Source organism: Caloenas nicobarica, chromosome 20 (genome assembly GCF_036013445.1).
Source record: "Caloenas nicobarica isolate bCalNic1 chromosome 20, bCalNic1.hap1, whole genome shotgun sequence".
In the NCBI taxonomy this organism is placed as follows: domain Eukaryota; kingdom Metazoa; phylum Chordata; class Aves; order Columbiformes; family Columbidae; genus Caloenas; species Caloenas nicobarica.
The window spans coordinates 4918862-4931817 of NC_088264.1; the positions used below are offsets into that span (position 1 = coordinate 4918862).

The 12956-nt window shown below is 51.6% G+C and overlaps 1 protein-coding gene across 3 annotated transcripts; it reads left to right on the plus strand.

Moving 5' to 3' along the window:
* Positions 1-4138: 4138 nt before the first annotated feature.
* Positions 4139-12337, plus strand: TOR3A (torsin family 3 member A). 3 transcript variants are annotated; one of them, XR_010607324.1, is made up of 7 exons: positions 4139-4631; positions 4965-5078; positions 5812-6077; positions 6707-6882; positions 8693-8817; positions 9279-10711; positions 11985-12337. XR_010607324.1 is itself a non-coding variant. In XM_065649167.1 (7 exons), exons 1-6 carry the CDS (start codon positions 4346-4348, stop codon positions 9527-9529), a joined length of 1218 nt encoding a protein of 405 aa, XP_065505239.1. In that variant the 5' UTR covers positions 4139-4345; the 3' UTR covers positions 9530-9536; positions 10531-11443. The 3 variants fall into 3 exon arrangements, 2 of the variants coding, with proteins under 2 accessions (XP_065505239.1, XP_065505238.1); XM_065649167.1 differs by lacking the exon at positions 11985-12337 and having other exon boundaries at positions 9279-9536; positions 10531-11443; XM_065649166.1 differs by lacking the exon at positions 11985-12337 and having other exon boundaries at positions 9279-11443.
* The last annotated feature ends 619 nt before the right edge of the window (positions 12338-12956 follow it).

Consider the following 12956-nt stretch of genomic DNA (forward strand, 5'->3'; position numbering starts at 1 on the left):
ATGTTTAAAGTGTTTTTCTCCTGATATATCATGGTTATTCCTTCACTAATCGTTATCAATGGCATTTATTCCAGTCGTGTATTTCCAAGAATGGAGTCAAATGTGCAGGTTGTTTGCAAGAGCATTGCTGGTAAGGAAAGATGTGTTTAAGAAGTGTCCCAAAGTGATACAAAAGTTGAACACAGCTTTAAGTGGTCTTTGGAGAGCAAATATTTTTTGCTTTTGAAAGTGCATCGCGTGGCCCTGCATCTGCCAGGCCACCGAGGCTGATTTCTTGGTTCTGTCCCGATAGGCTGGTGGTTTATGGAGCAAGGGATGCATATTGAGTTGGCGAAAGATGCATATAGAGTTGGCAGGTGTTCATGGTTGGCTTCTCTAAGCTTTTATTGAAGCCCTTTTACAAGACAGGGCAAGTAAACGGTCATCAAAAATCTGTTCCCACGGAATGCTGGGACTTAATCTGCCTGTGTCAGCGCTTTTTGTCTTAAGAACCCGCTGCAGTGAGTTTTTCAGAGGCAGGAGGTGATGCTCACAGCTCTGAATGTTGGGTGTCTGGAAGCCAAGGAATCCCCAAGAGCTGCTGTGTGCTTCTGAGAACAGCGTGAGCTGCTGGGGACAGGGCTCCACAGCCCCACCGCGCACCGTGCCCCCCTGGAAACGCTGTGCCCCCCTGGAAACGCTGTCCCCCCCTGGAAACGCTGTCCCCCCCTGGAAACGCTGTCCCCCCCTGGAAACGCTGTCCCCCCCTGGAAATGCTGTGCCCCCTTGGAAACGCTGTGCCCCCCTGGAAACGCTGTGCCCCCCTGGAAACGCTGTGCCCTGGCCTGGAGCATCAGCGTGATGGTGGGAAGCAACCAAAAGCACCTGCTTGTTTTAAAGCTTCAGTTTCTCAGCTGAAACTTTGGATTTGCTGATTTTTTTTTAAAGAGCTGGTTTTTGGGTTTTATTTTGGGGGTTTTGGGGGAGGAGGATATTCTGGGGTGTTTTTTTGTCTCGTAGCATTGTGTGGTGACAATCATTTTTCATATCTTCCATCTCTATTTTTGAGCTGCCAATTTGCTCAGGGAGCACGACAGGATTCTGGCTTGTGTATAAGCAGTTCAACAACTTGCAGAAACTACCAATGCTTTTAAGTTTTGCAAGGCTGAAATAGCTAGTTTTGAGAGCTGTTTTTACAAGAACTTTGTTGTATTACTGCTATGTAATTTTGGAGTGGTTTGCCGTAGTAACAGGGTGAGAATTCGTATAACTGGAAGATTTTGAAGTGTTTCTGATTATGTAATGAACATAAGTTTACAGAAGAATGGACAGAAACAACTTTGAGCCAATGAAGAACCAAAGGGTTTTGAAAATTAGCACTTCCCCTGAATTTCTTTTGAATTCTTTCCCTACAAATTTTTATTGATTTTAGAAATTAGAAATGAAAACGAGTTCTTATTTCATATATCCCAAGTGTGGGACTGGTGCTTTGTGGTTTTTTTTCTCTGTGGAGTCTCCATATTTTAAGAGACTGGGAATAGGATTTCGTGGGGAAAAAAAATAAAGGGAAAGGACTCCCCTTATATCCTTTATTCCACATCTTTCTTTTATTTAGGGTTCTAATCCATAGCTGTGTTATACTGAGCTCTGGAGAGAGACTCGACTCCTCCTGCCTTCTGTCAGAGTTCATCTGTGGATGTGCAGAAGGAATAGCTGTGTGGAAACTGGAAAAAGCAGAAAAGGAGGGATGTGTGGCATTTCTCTGTCGGGCAGATCCAGCCTGTATGGCAAAATCCTGGGTTGTGAGGTTCCCTCTGAGAATTCGCTTGTACTGAGTTGTGTTAGTGGGGCTGAATAAGCCAGGCATAACTGCATTTTCGTGGGGCTGTTTCTTCTTTCTTTTTAGATGATTCCTGTGCTGTGAGACCTGACTGGACCTGAGATCATGGATTTTTAATCTGGTGGCCACTGCTCACCAGGACTGCTTTGGAATAGCCAACCGTGAGGTGAAAAGCCGTGCAGCACATCTCTGGGGTCTTGCAGATGCCTACAGCTGCCTCTTCCTGCAAAACTGTCAGCTGAAGATTACCAAATACTACAGTAAGTGAGTGAGATTCAGCACAGGAAGCAAAAAACAAATTGGGGGTATAATCCCAGCAAGCTGTACTGGGGCACTCGCTGCTGTGCTTCTGAGCCCCGTCCTTCCAAAGGCAGGTAGGACCGAGTTCTCCTCGCTGTTGGGCACTAGGATCTCTTCCAGTCTCCTGCAGCTCCCCTTCTAATCCTTGGGGATGATTTCCTCCCTGAGGCCCTGCAAAGGGAAGAGAATTATTCATGGGCGTGGATTATTTTTTTTTAATTTATTTTTATTCACACCCCCCCCACACTTCTCCCCTCTAGCTTTTACGATGTGCTGTGTTCAAGTGAAGCCGACATCCCAGGAATTACGCTGTGGTACCTTGGAGCTGGTGTAGTATTGGGCAGTCGTTTATCTTTCAAAATTTGCTTTTTCAGACTTTTTCTCCTTTGGATCATGAAAATATCTATTTTTTTAAATTCCATCTGTCCCTTTTGATAAGCTCTCTTCAGCTAAAGCGCTTATCTGTGGGAGGGTAGAGTTTGAATGTTACAGCGATTAATTTTTTTATTAATGTATATATTTTATAAATGTTTCAATTCAGATACTTCCGCTAATTTTCAGAAAGACTGATAGCAGTTTAATTTTCTATGGCTCCAGTGAGTTCGATTTTTAATTTTTTTAACGTGCACTGGTTGTAGTTCTGGTTAAGTTATTGCAACTGGTGTTAAGTTTTTAGCCTCACTGACTATTTTTGAAGCTGGAGGGGGCGATTCTGTTAATACCAGTGTCTTTAATGCTGATGTGCAGTTTGTATAGCCACCTGTAGATGGTGATAACGCTCCACTCCATGGCTGGTGGTGCTGGATCCTGCTGCTCATCGACCTGAACCAGCGAATTGTCAGGCTGGAGAAATTGCATTTAGTGTCCTTCTTATTTTTATTTTTCTGAGCACGTGGGATAACCTTGAAATTCTTTCCATGTGTAAAGCATCTTGGTGTTGTCTTGGTTAGGATACATTGTGAGTGGACTTGTCCTGGTGCTCAGTAACCTGTAGAGGTGTTAGTCTCTTATAGTAAGCAAGCAGTGGGTACAGCTTAAGGTAAAATTCAAGTTACATGGAGCTTATCCAGTTTTCATCTCCCTCCCGCAGCTGGGTTTGTGTGTGTACCTGTTGCCAAAATCAAAGCCAGGCTTTGCATGGGATCCTGGAATCTCTTGCCAAAGCACGAGCAGCTCGTGTGCTTCCCTGCACAGGGGTTTACAGCTTGGTTGTTAGTGGCGAGCTCTGTGCTGATAATGAGTTGTACCTCAGTTCTCATACGTGATTTAACGGTTGTTCTGTCCTGGTCTGAATTTTATTTTTTCTTCCTGGCTGCTTGAGTGGAGCCCACCCTACCTGTGGTAATGTTTGGATGTACCGGTGCATGAAGATGCACTGATGTCAGAGTAAACAGCAGCACTTCTTGGGGTAGACAAAGAATGACACACACCCAGTGTGGCACAGCGAGCCTGTCCCGGAGCCGGCAACAAAACTGTTTCTGTGAGAGCTCTGCTCTCCTTGCTCCACTGAACTCCTAGCGCTGCCGGCAGCAGATGCGCCGTGCACAGCACATTGCAGCTCCCTGTGCTCCCACTCTGACTCATCCCCTGTCTCCTCTCCCTTGTTTATGCCTGTTATTTTTGTGTCCCCTTGGAAATGATCCTGATGAACAACAACTTCCAACACCTCTTGGCATTTGTGGCAGGAAAACTTCAGCTGGGCTACTTAAAAAACCATATTATTTGCCTTCCCCAAACGTTTGTTGCTGGTGCTGCAGCTTTTCCTGGTGTGGTGGCCAGAGGGGAGGGTGCTGCAGTGGTGGAGCTCGGCATGAGCGGGCTGGTCGTGGTGTCAGGGGCATCTCCGCAGCCCCGCTGGAAGATGAGCCTCTCGCCTCCCCTCCCAGTGAGGCTTGGCAGGGAGACAACAGGGTCCGAGTTTTGTACAGAACAAGACACCAGAGAGTGCCTGGTGCCTCCTTTCAGGAACAAGGTCAGATTTGGCAGAAGGGCCCAGCGCTGGGGTGCAGGAGAGGTCGGCGGGCCGGCTGCCCGTGGGACAGGGGACAGACAGGAGGCCGCGGCGGTGACGCCACCGCACAGCTTCCCGCCCGTGACTCCAGTTGCAGGCGGCCAGGAAGTGAGATCACAGCTCGGGAGGTTTAAGGGAGGCCAGGAGCCTGCGGACACCCAACAGAGCCGGACGGGCTCCACTGCCACCCTGCCGGGGATCCCCGACCCACCGCCATGGGCCGGGCCAGGCTCCTGGTGCCCCCGGGGCTGCTCTGCTGCCTGCTGCTACTGCTGGGGGGCCCGGGGGGCCGGGGGACACCGCAGGGGCCTTGGGAAGAGGAGCAGGGCCCCGGGGCGGAGGGGGGACTGTGGGGCAGGGCGAGGTATGAAGCCGTGAAGAAGCATTTGGGAGCTGTGGGTGCTCTCTCCAAGCAATACTGGCAGTACCTGGCATGCAAGGTGTGGCATGAGGGCTGCAAAGAGGAGGAGGAAGAAAAGAAAGAGTCCAGTCCTGGCCCAGGTAAGCACCTTCCTCCTTTCTCTCCCATGCCCCAGGACCCAGTGGGTCCAAACATCCCACTTCCCCCAGCCCCTGGGGTCGCTGTCCTTCCCTTCCCAAGGGTCGCTGCTCCGGGCATCTCCCTTCTCACTCAGTGTACCCCGAATATGGGTCTCTTTGTGCCCACCTGAGTGAGCTGCTGCCTGTTATGTCCTGATTCCCCTCCCCACAGCATCTGATCCCCTGCACCTGGGAGGAGGGCTGCTGTTAACGGGGCTCAGCTGAGCATCCACACAAAATACAAAGAAAGGATACTTGCTGGCACATTTCTGCTCAGACTGCTGCCTTTTCCAGGCTGGAGCTTGCCTCTGGTGGGTCAGGATTACCTGGAAATCCTCTCTACGTGGTACTGCGGCTTTGGCAAGTGCTGCAAGACAGGAGACTGCAGGATAGTCAACAATATCACAGGTAGGTGCTTTGCTGTGCTTGGGAGACCCCAAGCACTGCTTGTCTCTGCTGCCTCTCCCTACTGTCTCTTTTGGTTTTTGTTTGTGGGGTTTTTTCTTTCAAAGAAAAGTGTATTTTAGCAAGCAATGGAAGTAAAAAGCATCTCTGAGCAGGTTACTGAGCTGGTGGGAGGTTGAGGGGCTGAGCTAAGTCCCATTTCCCATTATACTTTTGCAGTTCTGAGACACAAGAGAGTTTGCTCCTCACTGTGCAGTGTATCTGCTCCCATTTGCCACTAGCTCTGCCTTCATACAGTAGCTCCCAGGCATGTGCAGTGGGACCCAAGCTGGCCCAGTATCCAGCCCCAGGTTGGGAGGGTACACGGAGACCTTCATCTAAGCCCTGCACAGGTGTCTTTGCATTTTGTTGTCCCTGAGATTTCTGTTATCCATAACCCTCTGCCGGGAGCTCATGAGGGCCTTTGGGCTTCAGTGCTCTCCAGTCACCTGCTCCACTTCCCAAAGGAAAAAAGGAGCCAGTGGAAATTCTGTGTCTCTTGGCAGTCAGTCGCTGATACAGGCAGCCTGTTTCATTAACCCTGTGGCTTTAAGGCCACTTCAGACCCCCCTCAGCCAAGCAGCCCCCCTAGCAGGGCAGTGTGAGCTTAGTGCCTGCCAGGTTCTCTCTTCTTCCCCCTGCAGCAGCAGCTGGGCTTGCAAGTCAAAGCTGAGCTCTTGCTGTCCCCTTCCCTCAGGGCTGGAAGCAGACCTCAACGGGCAGCTCCATGGGCAGCACTTGGCCAAAGCAGTTGTTGTCCGGGCAGTACGAGGGTTCCTGCAGAGCCCACAGCCGCAGAAGGCTCTGGTCCTCTCCTTCCACGGCTGGTCCGGCACAGGCAAGAACTTTGTGGCCCGGATGTTGGCCAGTCACCTGTACCGGGATGGGCTGAAGAGCGAGTGTGTCAGGGTGTTCATCTCGCTCTTCCACTTCCCCCACCACACGTACGTGGACTCGTACAAGGTGAGAGCTGACAACGTGGTGTTGCTGGGGGACGGTCCGGTGTAATGGGTCTGGCTGGGGTGGAGTTCGTTTTCTTCGCAGCAGCTGTAGGGTTCTGTGTTTTGGATTTGTGAGCAGAACATAGTTGCTAACGCAGCCTCACAGTTGCTTGCACAGCCTCAAGGCTTTCTCCTCCCACTCTGTCTTGCAGTCAGTCGGTTGGGGGTACGCACACCAGACAGCTGACCCCAACTGACCAAAAGGATATTCCATGTTGATTTACTGTTGTGCTCAGCAATAAAAACTGAGGGGAAGGAGGGGGTTCTGGAGTAGGAAGCCATTGCTTAGAGACTGGCTGGCCATCTGTGGGAGGAATTAATCGTTGCCTTTGCATCACTTCCTTTGCTTGCTTGCTTTCTTCTTCCTTTTTTCTTCACCTATTAAACCATCTTTAGCTTGATTCACTCATTTTCCTGCTTTTGCTCTAGATATCATCTGCCCTGTCGCACTGGGCGGGAGGGAAGGAGCCAGCGGCTGTGTGGTGCGTAGCTGCCTGCCAGGGTTAACCCATGCGGGCTCAGCCCCTGCGCGGTGATCTGGTGGCAGTGACAGCTGCTGGGCTGCTCACACCCCTCCCTGCTGCTCTGCAGGCTCAGCTGAAGAAGCAGATAAGTGAGACTGTGCAGCTCTGCAAGCAGTCCCTGTTCATCTTCGATGAGGCAGAGAAACTTCACTTCAGCCTCCTGGATGCCATCAAGCCCTTCATGGCTCAGGGTGACAACAAGGACCAGCTGGATTACCGGCGGTCCATCTTCCTCTTCCTCAGGTGATTTCTGGGACCCCAAGGATATGGGGAGGACCAAAGTGGTGATGGGTGTTATCCTGAGACGTGCAATGAGGGGCTCAGGCTGCAGAGGAGGGGAAAGAGATGCTAGCTCCTCCAAGAGGTGTTTGCCTCTGTGGTCAGTTTTGCTTATTGATGCTGGGCGTCTTCCCTGGGTTTGCAGGAGGATCTGAGGCGCAGCTTAGCTGGGACACCTGGGCCAGTGTCTAGGCTTTGAGACAAGGAACCAGTGAGTTAGAGCTAGCGTGGTGTCCCCCGCACAGCTGAGCAGGGAGATCTCACTGTCAGTTGGGAGTGCTGTCCCTGACTCGGGTCTAGGGGGGATGCATCTGGAGGGAGAAGCGGGACATCTCAAAATTGATGTGAGGTAGACACAGGCCTGAAGTAGCTAATGAGAAATGCCAAGAAGAGATGAGCATTTTGGACCCCCTTCAGTTGAGGAGTTAGAGCTTTTGGCTTGGCTCTGCCCGGTGTTTGTGGAGCTGACCACGTTTCAGTCCTACCTGCGCGGGCCTCCGGCAGGAGCCGTGGTGGAGGGGGCAGATTGTCCCTTGTTGCTCAGGGCAGGGTGGATGTGCTGCCAGCTGTGCTGAGCTGACCTTGTGTCCTACCTGGCAAAGCCATGCAGGTAGTGGGGGGGATGACAGTGGGGCATTGAGCCAGTGTCCCGTGTGTCAGCCTCTTCGTGCCACCAAGCAGAGGGGAGCAGGATGCCTTGAACTGCAGTAGTGTGTAATCATGGGGGGGTTTCATCATACGTGGTGGCAGTGTGAGACAGACCTGTTGTGGGGAGGGTTGGCTCTGCCCCAGGGCTTTTTGGGACACAGGTCTGGCCCTGCAGCTTTGGCCAGGTTTGAGGGATGGGGCGGGACTGGCTGGTTGTCCTCAGGCAGAAGGGGCTGTTCCTCCCGTGCTCTGGGTGGGAGCAGCATCAGTACGAGCTGTTTCCTCCCAACAAGGTGGGGAGGGGGGCAATAGGGGTGGCTTTGTAATTTTTCCTCCCCTCCATCTGGGGAGTGGATCCAGAGCCTCTGACACAAGACGAAAAGACGGGCGTGAGATCTGTGTCTCCCAGCACCTCTCTGCGTCCCTCCTCCCTGCAGCCAGCTGGTTCCCAGTGTCACCAGCTCACTGGTGGTGGGGCACTGGGGGCTGTTGCCTGAGGCTGCTGCAAACCCCACACCAGCGCTCGAGGACTGTATGGCCTGGAACTGCTTTCTGAGATGAAGGGCTGTCCAGGAGCCTTAATGGCTATCGGGACCCATGTCCCCCACCACGGAGCTGCCCCCAAGGTGGGTGTCCAGCAGAGTCCTCGCGTGGGAACTGCGCTGCTTTGTCCCTCCTGCAGCAGATGCTTTGCCAAGTGCTGGGCTGCCACTAGAGTCCCTGCTCTGGACCTTTACTTCTAGTGGGACTCCTGCTTAGTGCTCTGGCCTCCAGCTTGGACGTTCAGGAATGCTGAGAGTTTGGTGTGGAGCCAAGTGGCACCTGCAGGGTCGATGACATCCCAGCCAGGAGAGGGGACTGATGGAGACGGAGGATTCTGCTGGGTCCTGGTCCCACCCTGGGGGAGAAGGCAGCTGCCCCAGGGTCTGGGCTGGCGAGATGGATGATAGCTGTGTGGGAAGGGGGTCTTTGGGGAGGAAGCTGGTTCCTCCCTGTGCCAGTCTTTCAGATGCTGATCCTACACTGCAAATCCTTTGTTGCCAACAGAATTGTGGAGGCCTGCTGGCAGCTCTCAGCAGTTCATCTCTGATGGCATGGTTCAATGACTTCCCTTCTGTGTCCGCAGCAATCTCGGTGGCAACGCCATCAATGAGGTAGCCCTGGACTTCTGGCGAGCTGGCCGTGCACGGGAGGAGATCTCCATGGAGTTCCTGGAGCAGCGGCTGCGGCTGGAGCTGCTGGAGCCTGCAGGTAAGCTGGGCTTACGCAGTCCCACCCACCCTGTGCTGCACGGGTGTGTGCGCTGGACAAGCCTTTGTTCCAGCCCTGCCCTGGGGTTAGTCGCGATTGGAGTCCCTTCATCCACATTAGCACAGCCTCATGAGCAGTGAGGCACAGGAGGAGGGAGCTGTGGCTCCTTGTCCCCTTCACCCCTGAAAATGGCCAGGGTGCAAGAGGGAGCCCAACACCATGAGGAAATAGCAAGGCTTCTCTGGGGATTCAGGCTTCTCTTGGCCCAAGACGGGCAAGCTGTAGTGATGTTCTGTGTGCAGACCAAGTGCTGGCCAGCTCTTTGTGAGTGGGTGTCTCTCTCCCACCACATATGGCTGGGCAAGCCAAGACAGCCCCTTCAGAGGCAAGCCTTGCCTCGCAGAGAGGTGCCAGCTCTCGGATGAAGTTTCTGAAGTTTTTTGTCTTGTGTTTTGCTGCAGAGAACAGTTACGCCCGCAGCCACCTCCTGGAAGAGAACGTCATTGATTTCTTCGTGCCGTTCCTGCCCCTGGAGCACCACCACGTGAAGCTCTGCGCGCGGGATGCTTTCCTGGCCCGTGGGCTTCCATACACCGAGACAGCCCTTGACGAGGTGGCCAGGATGATGGTGTTCGTCCCCAAAGAGGAGAAACTTTTCTCTGCACAGGGCTGCAAATCTGTATCCCAGCGCATCAGTTACTTCCTCCCTTGAACACCAGGTGGGACTGCACTGGTGGTGAAGGTGGTTCTGTGGTGGTGAAGGTGGTTCTGCCCCCTCACACAAGGTCAGGCAAGCAGGTTACCCAGCCCTGGGCTTGCACAGGGACAGAGACTTAACCCCTTGTTACCCTGAGGGCTCTTTGTGGGGAAGGAAGTGCACCCAGCCCAGCCTTACTCCTGGGATACAGGGACAGCCTGCACTTGGCTGCCTTTGAAGTTTGTCCGGTGTTTAAGTCTCTTCTTCTAGCAGGTAGTAGCCTGAAGTAGTGATCTGGTTGTGCTGACAGATGCTTTGACGTGATCAGGGATGTCTGCGGCCTTGGTTCGTTACCATGTAATGAAGGCCTTGGATAGACTGGTCCTGTTGAGACCGTCCAGCAGAAGCCACGTCCTCATCCCTGTCCCCATGTGTCTCTGACACTTTACAAAATTGCACAGAACTGTTATACTGGAGCTGTTTTTTCTCTATTGCTCTCCTGCACTCGTGAGGTGTCTGCTGCTTGGGACACGTGCGTGCCAGGATCATGCTTTGTGCACGGAGGTCCCTGGGTAGAGAGAATGACTGAATAATCTCCTCTGGAGATGTCAAATCCAAAGCTGCTCGCTTTGGAGTGTCCCTTTCTCATTGGAGTCTTTCGTTGTATGGGAGCAGCTGTGGGGATGAGGTGAACTTCAGCTGAAATTCATTTTCTAAGGTGAAGAGCCTGTTTACTTCACCACAAAATGAAAACGGGGACACTAATTCCCCTCTCAAGGGCAAAGGACAGTTGAGGATGGTGGCTGAACAGGCTGCAACTTTATTTGGGTTTTGAAGGATGCAGTAAGCATTTTCTTTTTTTCAGTATGTTGTGTGGTGTGGTTTTTTTGGCTGGTATCAGCTTTGCTACACTAAGGGGTTGTTTGCTGTCTGGGTACTTGCCAGCTGATAAGTATGTTGCAGCAGGACCAAAAAAAATTTCAACAGTGTTACAGGAATCACTTTGTGACCTTTAGGTCAAAACTCCCTTCCAACGCAGCGGGGCTGGGCGAGGAGGTGAAACAGCACATGCCAAGGACGGGGCTCAGCTCCCCGCACGCCCCGTGGCTGGACCTTGGATCTATTTTAAGCTTTGAACCTCGCTGCGGTGCCAGTGATGAGCAGCACGACCTCTGGAAAAAGATTGACCAGACACAGGTACGAGTCCTGCAGACTCTGAGTTGGTGCTTCCCTCTGGTTACCTACCGAGGCTTCACAGTCCACGGCAGCTGCTTCCTCACTGCTCAGCTGATGCAGAGTTAGTTTGAACTTACCTTTAGTCTCTAGGTTGGGCCTTAGGGCCTGTGCCAGTGCATGGTGTTACCAAGCACTTCTGAGACTCGGGTTATGGTTAATCTCTTAATCACAAATTGTCAAACCTAAAGCTTCAGCCTGGGCAAGAGCAGGGGGAGATGTGCCCGGGGAAAGGAGGGTGCAGATCTGCAGAAAGATACAATTTGGGATGTGTTTCATAACCTGGGCAATAAGTTTAGAAAGTTGTTAGTTCAAGCTTAGTTGCTTAGAAGGTTGTATAAACTAGGATAAGCTGTGATTGTTTTTTTTTTTAAATAGAAAAGATTGTTCAGCTGTGCAGGTCAGGCTGATGCTGTCTGGAGTGGAAGGGCTTCGTCAGCCATTTCACGGGCTGGTATGAGGTTGGCAAGTGAAGCGGTTCTTACTCTGTTACTGATTAAGGAGGTGGTGCTGTTACTATTGAGGGCAACTGTCAAACCGCTGATGCTTCCCCTGCAGGTCTGTGTGCTCTGCAGGTCTCACTCATGGATGTTTGAGAATTATTTGATTATGCAACCCCAACAGCAAGAACCGCTCTCTGGCCACTCCACGGCAACATTGTTTGATTTTAGAGTCATAAATAAAGATACTGCTTTTCTTTGCCATCTGGCAGAATCAAATTACTTCTAACAGGTTTATAATGATCTTGTCCTTTCTACTCAAAATAACAAACTTCAGGTTAGTACTGGGCAGCTTCAAATATTCCTTAAGAACAAAAAGCAGCATATACTCAAGTGGTTTTTGCCAATAAAATATTGCAACCTTTATTTAAAACAAAATGCAAATTGGCAAAACTTTGTGGAACGACAGGCAAAGAGGCCCTTCAAAGGGCCTTATTTACATCAAGTTTAACACTGTTCGCAGTTCACAGTCAGACGATAGTGAGAGAATTAAATTAGAAAAACAACCAAAATATATTACAATAACAATTAAAAACAAAAAACAGTTGACAACACTGGTAGAGTGATTGGTGATTAACGTGTTTCATTTTAATCCATTCCTGCCCTCAATGAGTTCACTACTGATACAAACAGCGTGCCGACACATTTAGAAGAACGACCTCCTTTGGTACAGACATTTCTTTCTGTGTAGGTATTGTAAGTCGGGTGTCCCATAACCTCGTATTTCCTACCGCCAGGGAACAGGCCGAAGGTTTGTTCTACACTACAGGCAACTGGAGCACAACCCCAGTGCCCATCCCTGCTCTGAACTGGGAGGTTTCTGGGCGTGCTGTAGTCGCTACCCCTCGGTTTTCCTGCTGGCTACTGATGAGCAGCGGGGCTGGGTTGAGTGTTTTAAAAAAGACAGCAGCCTGATCCATTTGCAAACCCGATCTTCTGGATTCATTAGTGCTTGTCACAGCGGCTGATGATGCACAAGAGCACCCACAAGCGCAACACCGAGCACCTCAGCTGCCGGGGAGCTGCCTCAGGTAAGTGGCACGGACATCGGGGTTGGGATTTCTTTGCTCCGTGACTGCACAGCGTGACCCATCCTGCCTGCTCACACCCGCTGCCTTGCAGGGAGGGGCTGCTCTGTTAACGCAGCAGTTGTGGCGCAGCTGCTGCCCCACGCTGTGGGGTTTGGTTCCTGCTGCCTGCAGAGGGCCGTGTGCCGTGAAACTCCTGCATCAGCACACGTGACAGCGTGCCAACACGTGTTTGTGTCTCACTGACACAAGCGGTGCTCAGCAGAAATGTTCTGTGTGAGGAGGATGGGAACAGACAGCCCCCCCTTCCCCATTGCGTTCTGCGTCAGCAACGCTGCTCCATTCAATTCTGCTTTTCCAGCGGCTAAATTTGATGTAGTCCCAAGACCCAGACTCTTAATTCAGCTTCACCCCTGTCCACACTAATGAAAAATAGGATAAAATTGAAGTGCTGCTAGTGAGACAGCTGAGTGTACCACTTTGGGGTTAAAAAGGGTGTACAGCGCAGGAAGAGAGAATTGCACCTGTGAGTCAGCTGATTCCCCCCAGTAGCTAGGAAGAGAAAGTGCCCCACGTCAGCTCACACGTGTGAGTGCATGCTTTGTGCTTGGCGTTACCAGGCCCTATGTGATGCCGTCCCCTGTTGCAGAGACAACTGCTTTAAATTCTAGCCCATTCTAG